Source organism: Etheostoma cragini, chromosome 2 (assembly GCF_013103735.1).
Source record: "Etheostoma cragini isolate CJK2018 chromosome 2, CSU_Ecrag_1.0, whole genome shotgun sequence".
NCBI classification, from domain to species: Eukaryota; Metazoa; Chordata; class Actinopteri; order Perciformes; family Percidae; genus Etheostoma; species Etheostoma cragini.
This window is the reverse complement of record NC_048408.1, coordinates 24,670,714-24,692,532: the sequence shown is the minus strand read 5'-3', so window position 1 is coordinate 24,692,532 and position 21,819 is coordinate 24,670,714. Positions and strand designations below refer to the sequence as shown.

Below are 21,819 nucleotides of genomic sequence, written 5' to 3'. Positions count from 1 at the left end.
CACACACACACACACACACACACACACACACACACACACACACACAATTGTATACAGGATGCTAGCTACCACTAACTAGCTGGCAGTACTACAAATAACCAGAGCTTAGCATATTGAACTGTGTTTCTAAGTAGGCCCATCAGTTACTAAGTATTGCTGTTGAGATAATTAATTGTAGTCCTCAAAAAGGTAACAGATTACGTAAAAGCTTTGATTGACTGTTATCAATTGTCTCTACTGTTTGAAAATTCATCCGACAGAACTGTTCATGATGGAAGTCACTATGATCAGCTATTGATTGATGATGTCTTCGAAAAGGTTGAACCAGGAGCACATAGTCTCGCCTCCTGTGATTGCTTGGCTTTATTGAGAAAAAAAAACTCCCAGGACTTCTGATTATGTTCTCTTCTCTGTGTGCAGTTGAGTTGGCGAGCTTTGTCCAGTGAACACCCGGCTCTGAAACCTGTCCAGCTGCACAGGATTCTCACCCAGTACCAGCTCACTGGAGAGATAGGCCCCGTCCCAACATGGCAACCCAGCAGCGAGGATGAGGCGTATATATACAGAACAGGTACATGTGTGAATTTGTAAGTGTGAGTATGAGTTCATTATTGTGGCCAGTAGAATCAACAATCTCATGGCAACATAAAGCCATCATGTTAAAAGGGCTTCATATCACTGTATACTGTATATGATTCACCATCTGTTGCTGAGTTTTCTAAATAGCTCAGGATGAAGCTATTCTGGTTTCTGACTGGCTGAACTTTGCTTTCTTTGTTATTGACTTCTCCATCCACTCAAAATGAATGGATGACAAAACAATTAATCCTGTTAGACATTCCCTTTGATTGTTGCATATAATTGTTACATCCTTTCATACATTTTTATGTGTATCTAACTACTATGTAATGCATGTTGAGGGTGCACCTGCACACATGGCAGAGAGTGGATGAGGTGTTTAATTGTATATTGTAAATTGTTGTAATTGTAATTGTATTAATTTAATAATATCCTGGTTTCTAGCTCCAGTTAGCATATTCAGTTTTCCTTAAACCAGGATAAGAGCTTAGAAGTTTCTGGCAGCCTATAGCTCACCCACTAAGAGCATTTACCCATGTTGGCTGAGTCCAACATGGGGCAACCTGCTGCCCTTTGCTGCGTGTCATCCCACATCTTTCTCCATTTTACTATCCCTATAATAAAGGGTGAAAATAAAAATCTTTAAAAAATAAGAAAGTGCTTACAGATTTCTAAAACCAGGATACGATGTGTCCATGTGCTAACAATGATACTCAAAAACCTGATCATAAGCAGGATACTATTGTGCATGGAATCCCACACACTGTCAATACACTAATGTGTCATATCTAAAATTTAATGTAACCAGCAGCTCGCAGCCCTAGTAAGTTTTAAATTATTACCATGTAGAAGGGAGTTTTGTGTGTAAAGCGGAAAAACAAAAAGAGTCACTGCTGACGGCTGAAAAGGGAGCTGTACAGCAATCCTGGATCAGGCTTTTTATAATGTTTTATGTGTGCAAAGGTGAGTTAACATCAGTTTGTGTGCATTTAGTGGACCTCTTGGAGAGCTTTGAGAACCACCCTCCCATAGTGCTGCCCAGCTCCGGCTTCAGAGTGGACCTAGACAGCGAGTGTGTGGAAGACAGCGTCTACAGACAGCTGCTCTACATCCGCCACTACCTGTGGGGGCTACGCACCAAGACGCAAACACACACCAACACTCCCAGTGTGCAAACGCACTCCAACGGAACCAACACAGCTGACTGGCCCGATGTTCAGGTCAGAAAACACATTCTGCACACTGTCAGATACACACATCTAGCAGTAATCCAGACCATGTGCCTCAGCAGCTGTGGCTGTTGAGAAGTTCCTCATAATCCCATAAATGAAAGACAAAAACCCTCTACTCCAGCCAACCCGCACACACATACACATACTCATGAGAAACGTAGACATGGTTAAATCATGGTTAATCTGATTAGTCTTTAGGCTAAGTGTAATTAGTGGGAACGGCTGACTAGACCATAATCCCTAGTGTTACTGCACCCTCAAATATACACATATACATACACACAGAAACAGATATACATTAACAAATAAGTCAAATGGTATTTTTTTTTGTAAATAATTATGTATCTCTTAAATCAAGTTAAATGTGTTTAACAGTAACTGCACTTTAACAGGAAAACTTTTTAATAAGAAAAAGATAACAGGTTTATTTATTTTAGTTCCATTTTCTAATCATTGCACCCTTGTTTTAGACCTCCTACTGTCCCTAAAGTATTTCTGTCCAATCTTGACACAGAGGGAGCTGTTGGCCCACAACAGTCCTCGGTCTGGGGGTCCTGGGGATGAGGTGGCGGCTGAGACGGGAGAGGAGAGACGACGGGACAGACCCCCAGGCCAATCACACACACACAGCCTCAGAAGGAACGGCACCATCCACCACGCTCGGGCAGCAAATCCAGACCCTTCCTGCCTGTTGACACCTCCCAACACCCCGCTCTACCCGGATGGAGGAGACGGAGGAGGCGGAGGAGGCGGAGGAGGCGGAGGAGGAGGAGGAGGCGGCGGAGGCGGCGGAGGCGGAGGAGGAGGAGGAGGAGGAGGAGGAGGAGGAGGAGGAGGAGGAGGGCATGCTATAGGTCCCAACACCCAGACTAACGGCTGCACCAGCAGAACTGTGGCAGAGTGTAAGACCAATGGACTCATCACCAACGGACTGGAGGGTAGGCTGAATATTACAAACTATAATATTTTGCAATATATTGGAATCCAGAACAGAAACATCACAATCTATGGCCCTGAAAGGGCCCCTGTGTAATCAACATCTCTTAAAAAAACAGGCTTAAAAAAAAAAAGACTGACTTTTGCGGGGCTATTATACTATGTCACATATTGTAAGGTGATTTGTTATTTTGTCCACGACAAATGTGCAATTTAAGTTGTAAACAGTTCATTATATGCAATATTAGGAATTCACCTAGCAACCTTTTTCCAATTTGGATACCTCAGGTCAGGGTAACTGTCGAAACCGAGTGCTGATATGGTACCAGGGCTATCTTTTTTTCAAACTTTTAAATCTGTATATCTCACTGCGGGGATCATATTATAACATGAGGTCAGGAGTTTTTTGTGGCACCAAAAACTGAGACAGTCATTACTGAATGAACATACTTAGCGCAAAACACTGCATTTTATAAAAATATAAATGTATTTAATGTTGATGGGCCACGTCATGGCCAACACCCGATCTGCTTAATAATTAATTTATCAGTCAGTGTTTTGTGCAACCCTACACTATACGTTATTGTGTGAATGCTGATTTAGCAGCATGCACACTATATTCACACAACAGTCTTGTTATCCAATTCTTCTGGACAACTTTTGGTGGCCTACTACTTATGCATACTTTTAGCTACAAAAACACTTAAAATATCAAAATGTTCAGCTCTTTAAGGACCTATGTGCTTGTATTCAACTTTTTATAAAAATAAAAGAAATATAAGGAGTGTGGATATATATACAATATTTACAGAGTTAAAGGAATTGTTATGATAAAGTATTTACATAATTGAGGAATTGTTATGGTGAACAGTAATAATGAATAAATAGTAGCAGCGAAGTATTTTACATTATAAGTTAAGCAAGTGTTACTGCACAAAACATATATCAGACTTTCTTTGACATACTATACTATGACTTACTATACATACAATACTTTTTTTATTCACTTTTTAATTCGTTGAAAGTAACTCAAAAGAAGTGTAAAGCATTACAATTCACAGACAGTAATATTGTTATATAACTAATTACTATCAAATGACAATAACTAGATAATCGATAATGTAGAGTGAGGAGAACACAACCCTGACAGGGTGATCAATTAACACATTAGCTGAGGCGTTGTAGTGAGCTAGCGGGCTATCGGCTGCTCTTATTCACATTAAACTGAACATTGATTGATGGCTGTCCTCTAGAGTAAACAGAACTGCGTCTATGGCAACGGTGTGTTATACTTAGCAGCGGTTTGTTATCAAGAAAATACAGACCGCATTCTACATTAGAATTCAACCAAGCCATGTAATAATAATCCATAATGTACTACACTTTGGAAGTAACTTGCCCAACACTGACTACTAACGTTGACGATAGCCTCTCTGAGCAAATGCTACGTTGATGTTGTTATGCACGCGGCACGCTGGAGGCTGCTCATCTGTGTGTTTTATCACCTGGGCAGGTCTCAACCTAACTGGGTGGGTCGCCCAAGTAGAACCTATGTATGGAAAACACTTCTATAATATTACTTTTTTTATCGCTTTTTTGTACAAACTATACTTTTATCACCTTTTTGACATTGCTATACTATGAGAATTTTCATCATACTATGCATTGACTGTATTTAACTTACTCCATTTGGTGGCAAGGTAACTCAGTGGTTAGCACTGCAGTTTGCATGTTCTTCCAGACTTTCTTTGACATATTACACTATGCGCATCGGAGTGTGAATGTGTGTGAATGTGTGTGAATGTTTATCTGATGAGCAGGTGGCACCTTGTATAGCAGCCCCGGCCACAGTGTATGAATGTGTGTGAATGGTGAATGTTTCCTGTAGATGTAAAAGCTCTTTGAGCAGTTGTTAAGACTGGAAAAGCGCTATATAAATACAGCACATTTACATTTACATTTATGAGTTTTTACCACTTTTTTCAAAAAAGGTAACTATACCATGATTTTTTCCGATAAACTATACTGTGACCTTTTTTGTCATACCATAGTATGTCTTTTTTATACATTCTATACTGTGACTTTTTAATCAATTCTTTTAACATACTATTACTACAACTTTTTTGGGCATACTATACTATGACTTTTTTGAACATGCTATCACTTTTACGGCATTCTACTTTACTGTATTCAACATACTACACTATGACTTTTTAAATCACTTTTTAGACATACTATACTATGACTTTTTTTGAAAAAGGCTCCAATACCATGACTTTTTTCAGTATACTAAACTATGTATTTTCACACATGCTATAGTGTGACTTTGTATTACTATTTTCAAAATACTATACTACGCCTTTTTGTATCACTGTTTGCAACGTACTATGCTGTGACTTCTTAATTACTATTTTGGACATACTATGACTTTTTATTACTTCTTTCGACATACTATTGGCGCTTACCCACTGCTGGTACCAGCTACTCGGCTCGGCTCACCTCGGCTACGGTGCCCCGTCCTCCATTTTCCATTGCAGATTTGGTGCCGCCTCATGCATGAGGCGAGGGGGGCTGGCCTTTTTTGATTTATTAAAATGATTTATATTAATGGTATGAATGACTTCAAGGAATGTTAAAGAGATCACTTGTAGCAAGGAACCACGAAGAATTATCAAATCTGCAACAGATGCAGATTTTTAACCTCTTGGCTCATACATTTGGTTTAACATTTACTGTGGGATTCAGCTGTAGATGCTCTCATTTTCAGCTGCAGTAAGCAGCTCCTAAAACTCTCTGAAAAACAGACTGTTTACTACCTGCCGAGCCCCAAATGAAAGAAAAGCTAATTTGAAAGAATGTGTAACAGTTGGAAGTCAGAGCCAAAATGAGAGCAAAATTATATTCATCACCATGTCCTGGAACATGATTCCACATGGCGATAATGTTGCTCTCTGTGCGCTCGGTGTGTAAGTAGCCAAATGTTTGCTAATGTGTTAATCATAACAAATTAATAAGCTGATCATTTAGTATTAGATTGTGTGGCCCTCTGGTTGTTTTGGAGTCATTCTATCCCCCAGTTGTCAAAAATCTGTTTTAAATTTGCACGTCTTCTTTGTGCAGTTCTGTAGAAAAGCGAAAGCTTATAAGTCAGCTCTGTGCCTCACATGATAGCAGTGTCTCAGCTGGGCAGTGTTTACAGTGCAGTGAGTGACATCTGCAGGCCTTGGAAAGAAGCACATTTGTGTGTCAGATTAGCTCTGTAGCATGTTGCATGTCTCTCAGTAACTTTGTGTGTCTTCTGCACAGCAAGACCTCTTATGTTTGTCCAACCCCATAGCAAGACCCTGTCTGGTGTGTTTGTGTTTGTGTGTGTGTGTGTGTGTGTGTGTGTTTGTTTTTGTGCATTTGGGTGTTCATGTCCTCTGCAGGGTGTATTAGTGGGTGTGAGTTTCCTTTCCCTGTATCCTCCCTTGGCGCCCCTCCCCTTCCTGATGACTTGTGTGTGGTGTTTGTAGTGGAACTGGACAAGGGACCCTACGGACTGGGCATGGGACTCATAGACGGCCTGGTGAGTTTACTATTTTTTTCTATTTTTTGTAGAATAAGTTACAAACACAAACATGTTTAAGCTACATTGAGGGACAGATTTCAAAGCTTGGTATTGACAGAATCTTAATATTGATACTGATGTGACATTTTTGGAACGACTGTTAGACTGAATAGTAATGTGGATGCAATGACTAAACATTGAAGGAACATTTTTGCAATTATATTTTAATTACATTTTATATTAATGTGTCCACTAGAGTATAGGATGTGTATATATTGGTATCAGAAAAAAAGTTAGAAATTAGCTGATCAACAGCATATCAAGTAAAAATGCTAGACAAATGCAAATGAGAGGACTCTGCTCTTTTCTGTTTATCATTGTAAATATAATACTCTTTTAGCTGCGAGAGTTAAGTGGTAGCAAAGCATGAAGCAGAAGCACTTTTGCTATGGTTAACTGTAGTTTATTATACCTTTTATAGTTTTAAAGTCAAACTGATTACAATATATCAATGGTCTTGTAGGAGTTTTAACAGACACCTGCCAGATAAGACACAAACAAGTAGTTTACTGGTTGCAGTATAAATGAATTTGTCAATCATCTAAATAATGGACATGCTATAACACTTCACCCCCCCTCAGCACACGCCTCTCAACGCTCCAGGCATCTACATCCGGACTCTGATCCCTGACGGACCCGCTGCCTCAGACGGCAGACTGAGAATCGGAGATCGCATCCTGGCTGTGAACGGGACCAGTCTGATAGGAGCAGACTACCAAAGGTACAGAGGTTGTTCCAGTGGTGCCGTTTGTGACCCCTATAATTCGTGGTCTGCAAAAAAATCTATTTGTATTCGAATCGCTATTCAAGATCAATTGAGTCAAGTTATTTTTTGTACATCTACTGCAATCACATTATAGATAGACACTTTATTGATTCCCATGGGGAAATTCAAGGTCCCAGTAGCATACAGACATCACACACACAACATACACATACATCATAACAGGATGTTAAAATAACAAATAAACAAATCCACATTAATAATGTGGACATACATACAAACATACATACATACATACATGGGAAAAATAACTATCTTTGAATTGTGAGCCTAAAGATAGGATTAGAATCGAATCGTGACTTTTTCTGAATTGTACACCCCTACTTACAATGGACCGCTGGAGATTAATGATACTGCTGTTGATAATGATATTGACTTTGATGACAGAGTGAGCAGTCATCCCACAATGTTAACCATACCTATGGCTGTCAGCCTCTAAAGTCAATTGATTACTTTGATTGATTGGTGCGACCCCAGACAGCCATCCTTACTCTGTCTCTGCTGAGCTTCACGTAACTGGACTCTTTCTTTCTCTTTACTTCCTGCTATATGCTCCTTGAAGCGCGGTAGATCTGATTCGTCTGGGAGGAGGTCGCCTACGTTTCCTGGTGGCCAAGTCCGACCCCGATGTCTCCGAGAAGATCAGTGCCTCCTCCTGCTGACCACCTCTGAGCAACACATTATACAGGACTGGAGTGTTAGGACAGCAAGACAACAAGAGATACAGATAGTGTGCACTGCCGAACGGCATAAACACAAACACACACCCGTGCGTACATACGTGGCATGAAATATGAATGTGAAACCTAGCAACAGCACAAAGCCAGGCAATCAAAGTGGAGATAACGCTCCACAACTCCACCCTATAGCTGCCAGACCTGCTTCCCCTGCGCTGACTCCTACTGGGTTTTTGTAACAGACAGAATCCGTAACCCACCGTAACCCACCTGTGCGACATCACAGGAATATGCTGCGAGGAAAATTTGCCTAATTAATCAGCGTCTGAGGCGGGCGAGGTCTAACCAGCCCCTATGCAGTGTGATGTTGTTTGAAGCACAGTAGATTTTATGGTTTTAATTTCTCTTCAGTCAGCGCTCCGAGCATGTGCCCACATTAGCCTTTTTTCACCAGTATTTTAGAATCATTTGTATTAGTAATTCAGACATTAAGTAGCATGGTAAAATAGCTCCCCAGCTCTCAGACAAAGGAACTCAAACTGAAAATGTACTTTAAGATTCTAAAAGCATTTGCAGACAAACACGACGACAGCCTCAGTAAACAGCAGATGTTTTACACAGTGATTTTAGAGTGAAATGTTTTATAATCCTGTTTGTTAGAAACTCCCAAAGCACTATCACGGTCTGCTCAACAGACTAAACGATTGTGTATTAATGTTGACTTTTGTACTGGAGAGTGGGTGGAAGAGGAGGCAAACTCAAGACATACAGCCCAACTCCCCCATTTCACATTTAACTCACCACTGGACTCTATACCTCCACTGGAAAACAGATGAGCTATTGAGGCTCCGCATGCACAGGGCGTGTGCAGCTGTTGTGGGACATTGTTTATTAATTACTGGATCATCAAGACCACATGCTTCAGTCCAGAGTGTCTGATGCACAATCCTGTTGTGTTATAATCAGACTTTTGTTGTGAATATATGCTTATATGTATCTGGGGTTGTAAATAGTTGTTTGTAAATATTTAACACTTGGTCTTATATTGTTTGGACATTTAAAGGAGAAACTGCATTTGGGCAATACTTTTTTTCTGAAATATATTCATCAATAAACACTACAATCTACTGATGGGAAAATAGAAACAATATTTTCAGGAATACAACTTATGCACTGCAGAATTGCTCACAGTTAGCTGCACTTTTGCTTCAACAATAACTGCACCCAAATTATAGAAAATGTGGTACAGTGGTACCTAGCTTTATTTTGTTTTCTTTTTCTACATTTTGAGACACTTGTATCTGAGATGTTTGCCTCCAATTCCTCCTGGTTGTTCACAACATTGTCAAATTACATTTAAAACATTCAACAGCAGCTATTGAGACATGGCGTCCCACTTGATACTGACCTCACTATGGACTATTTCATTGATATAAAGTAGTCCCTACAAAAACTGTTCACTGTGAGATCAGTGGATTATGCAGAGTAACTGCGACCTTTTTCTGGAAGAAGTTGCTTTTTTTTTTTTTTAAAGCAACTTCTATGAGCACAAACATAGACCTCCATTTGGGGTGAAGGCAAAATCTCAGGTATATAATCTAGGCAAGCAAAACCAAAACTATCAGCAAGGTTAGATACCAGACAGATCATGTTTGCATGTAATTTGGCTGTACTGACCCCTTAAAACGAAGTCCAGCTAGAACAATAACAGGTCACCTTTTAAAATGTCTTTAATGCAAAGCATAGGTCACCACAGAAAAAAGGCATGCTTAGTCAGTTCTATGCTGCCTGGCCTTCTGTTCTGACCTCAGAAATTAATCCAGGGGAGCTTCAATGGGCTTATGATTTACACAATGGTTAAAGTTTTAGTCTGAACGTTGTTTCTTTTTTCCATCAACTTTGTTATACTCTCCATTTTTGATTCTGTTCATTTCTTTGCAGTACATTTTATTTTTGTGGGTCTTAAGGTTTGTACTACATTGATCTCATGCATGTCTATTCTTCTCTGTTAATTATTTATACGGTTTAAAAAATGACAATACTTAATAAAGATAGTTGGATACTTGCATTTTTCTGCTTGGAAACCCAATGTTACCAAATGTAACAAGTGTGACAGAGACCCAAACATGGCTGACACCTGGTCACAGAGAAGACAATGTAATATTTAAGTCAATGAGGAATTTTAATTTGTGCTACACATTTTAACAAATCACAAAAACAGGAACATTTAAAAATACATATACTTCTCTATTTCCAGAATGTTTACGTATTGATGACAGCTGTTTTTACATCGAGCAAAATATTTTTCCAAAAGTCAGAAAAAAATACCTTCTATATAGCTTTGTCATTTAGCAGAAAGAGCAGCATACAATCATTACGCATCTTTTTTTGTTTTTCTAATGTGCAACAACAATCACTGAAATCTTGCGCAAATGTGCCTGTTTGCCAGCTAAAAATGAGGCCTGTGTAAGGACATTCGGAAAAGCTAAAGGCGGAGTGAGAAAGAGATTAGAGAGGGGGGGGGAAGTGCTGAAGAATATCTAATTAAGGCAGTGTCTGTGACAGGAATTGCCAACAGCTTGATGCCTCTGTAGAGACTGCAGAGATAGAAACTGCTCACTGAGGAGAGGGAGAGAGGTAGATGGGGGAAATTGAAAGCGTAGGGAGTCAAGAGTATACAATTTGTCAGAAGTACCATACAGAAAGAAAGGAAAACAAGACGAGAGCAGTTGAAATGTGTGGTCATGTGTTGGTCCCGCCCTTCCCCTGATAAAGTTGATACAAGTCTACTGATGCAACATAACTGTCACCATTGTAGTGTTGCTGATCATGTACTGTTAAAGAAGCTGCTGTGTTAACAACAATCTAAAAAGGTAAAGCTGTGTAAAAGGTTAAAATAAAATGACAACAAAAGGAAGAAATATTTAAGGCTTTAAGGATTATTACAATAATGCTTTTATGTGCTAAGACAAACAAAACTGTATGCACAGGCAGTTCCATTTCTCATTTTACCACTACTGAAATAAGGGTGAAAAAAATAAAACAATCAGTTTGTCTACATTAGGTTAGCTCCACTTCAATCAACCTCAAATAGTTGCCTCTTTTTTTGCCCTTCTCTGCTCTCCAGTCACCCCAGATAATCTTGAAACTGAGGAGCTTCACACTGATAAACCAAACTGTGCTAAAGTGAAGCACAAACGGCAACGTCTTGGTTTGTTATTCCTGGATGTTCTTCAAATATCTTCTGTCAAAACAATACCGCCTTTCATTTTGTGCTTTACGGAGAAGGCAAGAAGGGATAGACCACTCACATTCTGGTCTAAGCCTTAATATTAACATGTTTCTTTTCTTTTAAGAGAGACAACCTGTTTTACAGTAAGGAGGATGCCTTAGGAAGAGTACAATCATATTCATTTATATTCATAACAGTCTCCAAAGCCCCAATGGTCTGAGTATACACAGCTAAGTAGTCTGTGAAACTACACAATATATCAACTCTGATCATCACAGTTTCTTCTGTAAATGCCAGCCATTTCAAATCTCTGAACACACATTCCCGGGTTTTAAATCAGGCATCGACTCCAATCAGAAGTGCAGGAGAGGTGAGTTCTTTGGCCTGAGAGTGACAGCAACTGGTGCATCTGATCCATCAACCAGAGGAACGTTTGTATCGGAGATATTATCCAACATTCACAATGTAAAAGTAGTGCTGATTTGATTTTAATATGCATAATGCTTTCATTAATAACCTTTATATTCTTACTCGTGTTGTCAGTGAATGACGAATTACAATACAAAGACTGTAAAGCTGAAAAAGAAATACTTGCTTTTTACATTCAGAATGTATTTTAAAATTTGCATCTATTTTTGACCAAAATATACTTTCCTTACAATTTAATTCCCTTGTTGAGAGAGGCTGCCTGTACATTTTTCGGCCTTGTCGGCTGCAGTCATATCAAACGAGTATAAAAGGCGAAGCAGTTAAGGGACCATAAGGAGGCTGTCCATTGGGTACCTGGTAAGAGGCCTTGGGTTTTACTTCCTAGGATCATGGGTTTGTGATGTCATGGCAACAATGACAGGCTGCTGAGCAGGTGGGACTTGATGCTGCGCAGATCCAGTCCCACCCTCGTCCTCCACCTTTGGCCGCTTGGCCAGGGGCTCATCTGACTGCTCAGCTAAAGTTTCTGCACTGGGCTGTCTGCTCACCAGCACTGGAGGGGAGCTGGAGGCCTGGGCAGCCAAGATCTGGAGAGGACTACTCAGACCTGGAAAGCAAATGAAGAGAAAAAGAAAACTTAGGTGGAGTAAGTATCTGGATGCCTTGAATCAAAAACATCAGTCTATATTCATCAGCATGACTGCAGGGTTTTCCCTGCCACAGTACGACTAAGTGTTTTGCGCACCGCCGTATGAAGCACATGAACATTTACAATGTGAAGAGCATCTGAACAAGTCGACGCACGGGACGGCCTTCCGCTCGTTGTCTGCCGCATGATGGTTTACACCACACGCAGTGACAAGTGAAGCTCATGTTAGTGAGTGTGCAGAGAAGAGAGAGACAAAGAGAGGGAGGTGTGTTTGTCAATGAGTATGAAGTTAGCAGTAACATCATAGCTGTGAATGTAGCGATGCAGTGTGTGTACAGTTTATCTGTTGGTGAATAAATGCTAAAATCCATGCATGCATGCATTAGGGCTACAACTCCACAAGAACCAAGCTAGGTCCAGGTGTCCTGCTTTCCACCTGCTGGTTAAGCTAAAGGGGGTTAGCCACAGAGCTAGCAACAACTTCAGCGCAGGCTCTCTAACTTAAGGTGGGCTGGCTTTAAGGGTGACCAGATAATCTCATTTTTGTGACAAGCTACTCCTCCAAGATTGCTTTAGTAATGTTCTCCCTCGCTGCAACCAAAAACCACTAAGCTTTATGGAACTAATAGCGCTATAAGCATATTAAAAAATATACAAAATTTGCACCTAAGCGTTGGAAAACTCTGGACTGGTCAATGTGTAAGGCAGTGATTGCTAAAAACTCTTACCAGATACATTAGCAAGGCTGGTTGCTGGGGCAACAGTAGCAGTGGTGTGTTTACCATTCTGGGTAACAGGACGAACAGGAAGTTGATGTAAACCTAGGGCTAGGTTTCGTCCATCCCCGCCCTGCACTGCACTGTCCACAGTCTGGATCACACGCTCTCTGTTAAGCTGGGCTTCTGATGGAAAACACATAATTCACACATGTAAGAGCAGAACTAAATAGTTTATAAAAGTGCACATGTGTGATGACGCTACCAGAACTCAAAGCTCAGAATAATGTATCAGAAAATCTAGTTAGATTAGGTTAGTTATGTTTTTTTCTTGTGTCATGCACAACTAAATTCTCAGCCAATGTGGACTTAAAAGTGGGGAAACATTTGTTAGACATGGACATAACTTTATATATAAATACATTGTAAACATAGATCTTTGTCTTCTGACGAGCAATACAAATAAATCTGCTACAAAAAGGTTGCATTCCTACAACACGGCTTGTTTATTATAATTATACATTCATCTAGGTTAGTGTAGCTGTTAAATCTTATAATGACTAATAAAACAGGAAATTGACTTCATCTTTAATCTCACTTAGTGTTTTGATAACACAATATTTGCTTTTCAAGGAGACCATAAACAGGCTTGTTTAATAGCCAATAGTCATGTACCCGACTGTAACTGTGCACACATAGATGCCTTTTACATTTAGAATTGATAGAATACAAAGTGTCACAATTACTAAGCTGACAGCCAGCTGGTCAGTCAGTTTGAAATGTTCAAACCAAACACTGGATAGCAGAGACAAAAAACATCATCCTAAAATCTTTGAAAAGTTGACAATTACACATGTGAATGCTTGAACGTAGCCAAACGTCCAACACCATGCAAATAAAATGTGTGGGAGCTAAATGCAAACAGAAACTGTTTTAAATATCTTCACAATACTGCAAAAGACGCAAAACAATTATGGACAGATTCAAATAGTTAAAAACTGGAGATGAGCAGACCAACATATAAAATAAAAAGGTAATAATGTATAACTTAATACACAAATTACTTCTTAAAGAGATTGCCATGGCTATACCTCTGAATTCACTGTTGCCTTCTGCTCCTCCAACAGGGGGAGCGCTGTACCCATTCAGAGGGTTGGAAGTTAGAGGGACGCTAGTAACCACCCGCAACATGGTGACAGAGGACTGAGTGGGATTCTGAAGCACGTGGATGGGCTGGACATGGCCGCCACCACCTGGAACGAAAGCAATGGTCTTCCCCGGGCCAGAGGGCAGGACTGTTTGGTGGGGGGGTGCAGCCATGATGACATGTTGAGCACTGACTGGAGATCCTACACAGAGATAGACGCAAACGACAATTGTATCTCTCTTATAGTGTATATTAAAAAGCCTTCATGTGTGTGTCTTTAAACATATTTGTATGCCATTGCATGCAGGCTCACCTGGGGCACTCTGAGAGTACCTATATTCAGGGACAGATGCCAGTTTATTGACCAGCTGTTCGTGGTGGTCGTGGGAGATAGGAGAGCCCTCCCTGCTCAAACATTCAGGAGTCTGCAGCCCACTGGATGACGGAGAAAGAAGTCCCTGGTGGGTTGGGGATGCAGGAGCACTCCTGAAAAAGAAAGAATGAAGGAAAAAGAGACAAAAGCAAAGAAGAGGGACCAAAGAAATCAATTAATAGGCTACATCATGAGAACAGTAACTTACAGAGATCATTCCCTGCCAGTGCCTTCTGCTGAATATATTACCTACAAACTAGACTTACTTTGTTCTATCCAATCAAATGATAGCCAGGTGCAGAAGCAGAGAGAAAGGAAAGGTTAGCAAAGTCAAATCAGAAGCGACAGAGAATGTCTGACAGCTTTGTGTGTGTTTACGCACAAACCATGCAGCTGAGGGCCACAGGTGACCAACTTACCTAGAAGAGAGGGGTCCGAATGGCGTCCTAAAGCAAGCAACCCCTCTTTGCCGTCTTTTCCTGAAGGCTTGCTCCACCAATTTGCTCTCAGAAGCAGAATCCACACGCCAAAAACTTCCTTTCCCAGGCTCGTCCTGAGAGCGGGCCACTTTCAGAAAGTAGCGGTTTAGAGACAGGTTGTGTCTGATTGAGTTCTGGAGGGGGAAATAAATCATTTTGTCACTGAACACAGATCTTGAATGTTAGAGCCAATGACTCCAAACAGGACACGTGTTTATTTCTTTTAATCTGAAATTAATAAAAGTAGCTGTAGCTATAAAACCGCTAATAAGTCTTCCTATTTCATCATACAACTATCTTCTACATGATACTCAGCTAAAACTCCAATACTGTGTGGCTGTAAAGTTTTACCATTTAGTTTAAGACAGAAAGAACCTACCTGCCAGCCCTTGTCTGCAGTGCGATAGTAGGGGTAGTGTTTGGTGATGTGAGCATAGATGCCACTAAGAGTCAGCTGTTTATCTGGGGCAGAAGAGATGGCCTGGACAATCAGCTGTGCATAGGAATAAGGTGGCTTGGACTCATCCTGGACATACAAGAAACAAGTATTAAAATCCACACTTCCTCAAGCACATATTGTATGTAAGCAACCTTAAAAATTAAATTAAAAAAATTAACTCTTTTTGATGTTACTGAGTATTAACCTTGGGGCTGTCTCCACCAGCTGACTCCCCCCGCTGCTCACTTCCCCCTCCTCTCTGATCAGCAATGCTTCGTCTCTGCTCAGAAACAGCCTTGGCAGCATATTCAGCTGCTAACTGCAGGTCAGAGGTCACGTTACGTCCATAGCGATACCCGGATGACCCTGCCCCTCGTGGACTAGCAGGACAGGAATTAGGAACACTGAAGAAAAAGAAAACACATAGGAAAACGTCTGTGTTAATGGCTGCAAGTGTAACAATATATAAACAAGATTAATTTAATCCCCTCCATTCTGTGTGTGTGTGTGTGTGTGTGTGTGTGTGTGTGTGTCATACACACACACACACACACACAAACTTTATTCAGTTATATTATTTACTACTGACACTAGTACTAGTGACAAATTTAATGCCACAGTACAAAAACAATTTCTTTTACACACAGTACACAAGAGCTACATTTGGAAACATTATTCCAGCTGAGACCAAGGGAGTTCTAAATGCAAGGTGATCATAAAACACACAACAATAAGCAAAAACCCTCAAAAAGTATGTCAATTATTAATAAGGTTTTATCTGGCACTGTTGTGAGACAAAACACAAGGAAACCCAGTAACTTATACAACTCACACCTGCTTCTGTTTGTAAAGTAAACAATGGTTTCTGGGAGAGTCAGTGTGCTTTGAATTGCCTTTGGCAACACACACACAAAAAAAAAAAAACTAAACCATTTCATCCCCTTTGCATGTGTAAATGGGCTAGCAGTAGAAGTGTGAGGTCAAGTAGGGGCAGAATAATGTTATTGTATACAGCTCATTTAAGTAACCAAACAGGAAAAATGACTCTTACTATCCTGTGAAGAGACACCATTGACATTTAAGTGGGAGCATACTTTACACAATAATCTTTTGTTTTATGTCATGTATAGGGAGACTGTCAAAAAAGGTGGCACCAAAAAAAAAAGCCACAGCTGAAGTTTTAGAAAGATGTATGAGCAAGCATCTTTACTGTGTGTGTGTGTGTGTGTGTGTGTGTGTGTGTGTGTGTGTGTGTGTGTGTGTGTGTGTGTGTGTGTGTGTGTGTGTGCGTACACGTGTGAGAGAACATGAGCGGAGGGCTGAGTAGGGACGGTAGGGGGCTCTGAAAAGGAAACCACGAATGAACGGAAAAACGGCCTACAGGCAAAACAATCTGCCCAATAGCCAATCACGCGCCTCAAAGCTGCAGTCATTCCATATAAGGCAGGCACACACAAGCTGACATTGGTGGGGATGTGTGCTGTAGAAACCAACACACACCGCCAGAGGGCACAATCAGCACCACCATGCTTGCCAGTAGCACATGCTGTGTACATTTATAGAGCAGTGATTTTTAAACATGTGCTACCACAGCTCATTAGAGGGCAGCTTTCTATCTCAACAGAAACACTGCAGCCGCTTTTTAGTACACCTTCAACCAGAAAGGATAATATCAGTGAATATGAGCAGATATAGTGTTTGTTTTGTTAAAACATTGCAGGCATGTGGGTCAAATCAGTAAAACAATATATCGCGCATATACTCTGATAAATCTAAACACTGTATAACCCATTGTATTACACAACTGAGTTATAAAGTGATGTTTTGTGTTCATTTTAGGTAAATCACCAACCATACATACAATATACATCCTTCCATGAAATTGTAAAGTGGAATATCCTGATGTTTAATTGATAGTGCAAATCGTTTTTTTAAATCGGGATTGAATAATATAAAGGCCTTATTACTGACTAACTATTTTGTAAATGAATAAGTCTATGCAGAGGAAAAAGTCACAGAAAATGCTGATTATGATTTTCTAACATCCAGTGTGATGTCATCAGATTGCTTTTTTGTCACTTCACTATCACATCAGAAAAAGAAAAATCTGCAAATCTTCAAATTAAAAAGATGGAGTGTTTTTATTTATAGAATTACACGTGACCAATTATAAAACAGCTGCTAATTAATCTGTCAGTAGACTTATCAAATTATTGATTTATCATAACAACTAATATTTATTTATTCTCAAAACTGGAGACAGAAAACACAAATTAAATCTCATCAGAGCTTAAACAAAAAACAATGAACTGAAAAGTTGTCTAAAAGAAGTTTTCCAACAGCTTCCAAGTAATTTGACTTATAAACTGGTCTCTTACTGGAAAATCTGGACAATCTGCTTTGCATTTGTGAAGTGTTTGTATATTGCATGTTTGCATTCATCAATGTGAGCCTGTCGGGGTTCATATCATTGTGTGTCTGTGGGTCTCCCCTTACCTGAGGGTGCCTGTGGGCGAGGGCAGCGGCGAGCCAAATGCCCTGATGTTCTCTTCATGCTGCTGCATTGTGGGAATGCTGATTTTGAGAGGGGATATGTGGGGCAAAAGCGGGCGAGGGGGGAGAGAGAGCTGCTCCCGCTCTCTGTGCTCCTCAGGCTGCAGGAGGGACATGAACTGGATCTTGATTACTGTACTGGGAAAACGAAACACACACCTAGAGAGCAGGAAGGCAGGAGGGAGAAATAGTGGAAGCAACGGGACAGAAGAAAAGTGAAAGTGATTAGTGCATTCTCTCCCATACAACATATTCTTAAAGTGACTGTTTTGGAACGTTTAATCAAATGACATGATCTTCCTCGGCAGATGGAGTTTGCCCAGTTGACATAGAAATGTATATCATAACATTTTACTTTACAGACTTCTTATTTTAAGACACAAACTTATTTACTTTAGTGCTCAGGAAAATGGAAATTTAAACATTTACAACAATGTGCAATATACAATGTTATTATAAGTTACACATAGTGGGTAGAAAAAAATATTCCTCAACTGACTGCACTTTCCCCTTAACTGAGTTTGTTTCTAATATAAACATTGTCTTTAGTCAACACTGACAAGAAACTTGTCTGGTTTAGACTTAACACACCATCTGCTAACCTGCATTTCCTCTTTTAAGGCAGGTCTGGACAACTGTCTCAATAAAAGCAGGAATCAGTCCAGGCCCAAGTCAGTTCAAGGCAAAACAAAACCCAGGAAAATAATAATGTGTGCGAGGGATTGAGTAAATGTTTTACTATGGGACCACAATAACAAATGTAAATAGTGTAATGTATCCTAGCAGGTTCAGGCAGCAACGTTGTATATTCAGTGTTGTTAGGTCTTTGTGAATGCAACCATCTTATCTGCTAAAATCATGATGACTGTATCTTCTTTAAGCAAAAAACTGAATCCCTACTTTCTAGGGGTGCTGACCTCAGGCTAGGACCCCCTAAGACAAACTGAAAAAGAACTTCCCACACAGGACCACAGATGTGTTAGAAGCAGTTTCAGACAGTCTTTGTATTCCATTCTATGTGTTCCATTTCATTTTTTTCTATAATTTGTCACTGAAAAACTGCAGCTGTCAATGAACATACCGAACCCATGTATAGTCTGCTCACAGCTGTCTCTGCCACAAGCAGGCCATCCTCAACAACAGTCCGTAAGAGAAAAGCATTAGTAAGAAAGGACATAGACTGGTGGCAACTCTGAAGGAGCTTCAGAGTTCCACAGCTGAGATGAAAGAGACTGTGCACAAAACATTTTCCGCTTAATTCCTTCACCAGTCCCAGCTGTATGCCAGAGAAGCAAAGAGAAAGCCACTGTTCAAAGAACTCACATGGCATTTTGAATAGTCTTAGTCCTAGAAAGAGCATGTGAGAGACTAGGGAGGTCATTATACAATAAATGTAGCAGTTGATACCAATACCAGTGACATTTCACAATTCAATATCAATATCATAATTAATCCCATGTACTTTAACATGTACTCATTTATAAAATGTATTACAGGATAAGGATAACAAGCTAACCTTGGATTTGTTAGAATCCAAAAACTAGATTCTATTTGTGGAGGTAATTGATTGCTGGGGTCACTCTTTATTTTCACTTTCAACCCTCTTTCACTGTTTTGCCGTGCAGTTAAAGGCAGTCAAGCTGTCAGGGTGCACGGAGACAAGGAGCTACTCACTGTGCTGCTGTGCGGGTGGGCATGCATCCTTTTTCTGGCCTTTTAACAGTACACTCCAATACTTATAGATGTATATGCTGCCTCTGTCAGGTCTGAAAGTATTGCATCCCTTGTACTGGTACAGAACACAAGTAATGTCACCTTTTCAGAATTGTCATCAACTTGGTACCAAAGTATTGGTTTTTCAAGACATTCCTATCTGAAACAAGGCAGGAGCCAGGCCTCAGATGCTGTAAACATGGCTGTGTTTGATATGGCCTTGGTTTGCCAGAGTAATGTTTACTCCATGTGCTCCTGCAATGAGGATGTGTTTTCAGCCTGTATTTCCTGTTCAAAGCCCAACACACCCCCAAACAGTCTTGACAGCCAATCAGAGAGGATAAGGGCACAACCACCCAACCCCCCCCCCCCACCCCCAATTGACACAAGCAAAGTAGATGCTTTCAGCTTTTAAGATTGCCGACGTAACAAGCAAAGCAGTGAAAGCAGCCTTGACAGTGGTGCAACAACAGTACAGCTAAAATCATATTCAAACACCAGATGGGTCCTCTTGATACATTTTTTTATTGAGCCGTCAGGGGTGCGCTTGTTTACATTAAAGGTAACGTGACGGCGACACGTTGCTTAGCTACACAACTAGCTACCATAATCACCCTGGAACTGACACAACTTTTACCAGCAGCCAAAATATTTTTTTTTAATTAGCCATTTCTACCACAACATGATTGTTTCGAAATATCCTAGGTACCTTTCAATTTCTGCATTTGGTGACTACCTAGCTAACGCTTATGGTGACGATAGGCCATATTAGGCTAAATTTGCTAACGTTAGGTTAATACGCTGATTTACAAAGTGGGGTAAATGTAGACAAATGAATAACAGTTATAATTTGACAGCTTACAGTGGAGACATATTGGATAATAATTATGTTTACTGCTCCACTGTCCAAACTAAGGTTATAGTGCATTTCTCCAAAGCTATACCCGACCAGACCAAATGAAACCGTTCAGATTATGGGGTGCCATGACAAACTTTGTATACCCCTCAGAATACGTTTCCCGTTTTGCCGTAGGCTACATTTGGAGTGCTAGTATATCTACCAAAACTATAAATGTTGTTGTTGTCGTTGCTTTGAGTTAACATAGCTAGCCCACAATTGTATAGATGTTTTAAAGTTTGAATCAATCGCTGGGTGTCTAGTAAGGGGGGGAAACATACTTTAAGTGGGATAAGAAATCTGTCATGACACCAGCTCCGAGATTTTTGTGATGCGTTCCATCAGTAGGTCAATGCCTAACTTGAACATTAAAGTTTGCTCTGCAACAGCCAACCGCCGTGTTACCATAATTAGCCTGTCGGTAGCGGCTATGCTAACTAACTGCCTGCACTCACTCTCTGGGTAGAGACAGCGGCGGCGCCCCTCTCCGCTGGAACACCCCGTCAACGAACACCCCATTCTTGCCCAAGCACCGGAGGGAGAAACCGCTCGTCTCGTCGTAGTTGATCTGCAGGTGTCGCCGTGAAATGAAGCTCGAGTGACCCATGTTGACGTCCACGGAGCCGTGAGACGAGTTCCGGCCTATGGTGACCGTCCTCTGGCGCATCACAAACTCAAAGTCCCGGCCTTCGAGTCTGGCCAAGGCCTGCAGAGGAGGACAAGCAAGTCGCACGGGAAACATCCCGGCGTCGGCGCGGGCTTCCATCATCGGAGGACCCAAGAGGGCGAGCGAGGGCTGGTGATAGGAGTGCGAGGTCACCGCGACGCGCACGGGACTGCATGGTGCCGACTGTAGAGCGAGCAGGGCTCGAGCTCCGGTGTCTTCCCGGTAGTCTGCCATCTTCTTTCGGAGGGTCAACACACTCTCACACGCACACACACACTTTACTTTTCGCACACACAGAGTTGCAACGTGAGAGTTTTCGGCCAGGGCACTTGTTAGCTCCGTGGCTCTCGGAACAACATGGAGTCCGAATCGGTGTAAGAACGGGACCGGAGTCTCTACAGGAACGGGACTCGTGCTGCATTCATGGGATCCTCGTAAGCTGCTGCTTCAAAGATAATCATACAAGATAGTTAGTGCAGAACTTTGGTTCAACCATAAACAGTCAAATTAATAGACACAGCCACGCCGTAGACTTCCAAGCAAGGGGGGTAACCCTCTCTTCACAAGGCGTAGCTCCTATGGCGCTATTTGATGGTTACAAGCCATCACATTCCGTTAGTGTTCCATTGACTGCCATTCATTTTGACATTACTTTGAAAGCGACTCTATTTAGCTGGTAGCTGGAGAGATGCCATCACCTCCTGGG

General features: G+C 40.9%; 2 protein-coding genes across 3 annotated transcripts in view; one reads left to right on the top strand and one right to left on the bottom strand.

Annotated features, from left to right (window-relative positions):
• Positions 1-10,944, top strand: part of radil (Ras association and DIL domains) — a 26,033-nt gene extending 15,089 nt beyond the window's left edge. The window contains exons 15-21 of the mRNA XM_034883818.1: positions 421-571; positions 1,573-1,799; positions 2,326-2,560; positions 2,603-2,749; positions 6,176-6,315; positions 6,939-7,078; positions 7,704-10,944. Coding sequence (XP_034739709.1) covers positions 421-571; positions 1,573-1,799; positions 2,326-2,560; positions 2,603-2,749; positions 6,176-6,315; positions 6,939-7,078; positions 7,704-7,803 — 1,140 coding nt within the window. The 3' untranslated portion in view covers positions 7,804-10,944. The remainder of the gene's footprint in view (positions 1-420; positions 572-1,572; positions 1,800-2,325; positions 2,561-2,602; positions 2,750-6,175; positions 6,316-6,938; positions 7,079-7,703) is intronic.
• Positions 10,945-11,522: 578 nt separating this feature from the next.
• On the bottom strand, positions 11,523-21,519 carry foxk1 (forkhead box K1). 2 transcript variants are annotated; one of them, XM_034885516.1, is made up of 10 exons: positions 20,902-21,519; positions 17,779-17,994; positions 15,488-15,686; positions 15,223-15,369; positions 14,784-14,977; positions 14,631-14,636; positions 14,305-14,477; positions 13,936-14,193; positions 12,857-13,030; positions 11,523-12,086 (listed from the first exon to the last, which is right to left on the bottom strand). In XM_034885516.1, the coding sequence occupies exons 1-10, from the start codon at positions 21,345-21,347 to the stop codon at positions 11,854-11,856; spliced, it is 2,046 nt and encodes a 681-aa protein (XP_034741407.1). In that variant the 5' UTR covers positions 21,348-21,519; the 3' UTR covers positions 11,523-11,853. The 2 variants fall into 2 exon arrangements, with proteins under 2 accessions (XP_034741407.1, XP_034741413.1); XM_034885522.1 differs by lacking the exon at positions 14,631-14,636 and having other exon boundaries at positions 20,902-21,518.
• Positions 21,520-21,819: the final 300 nt, after the last annotated feature.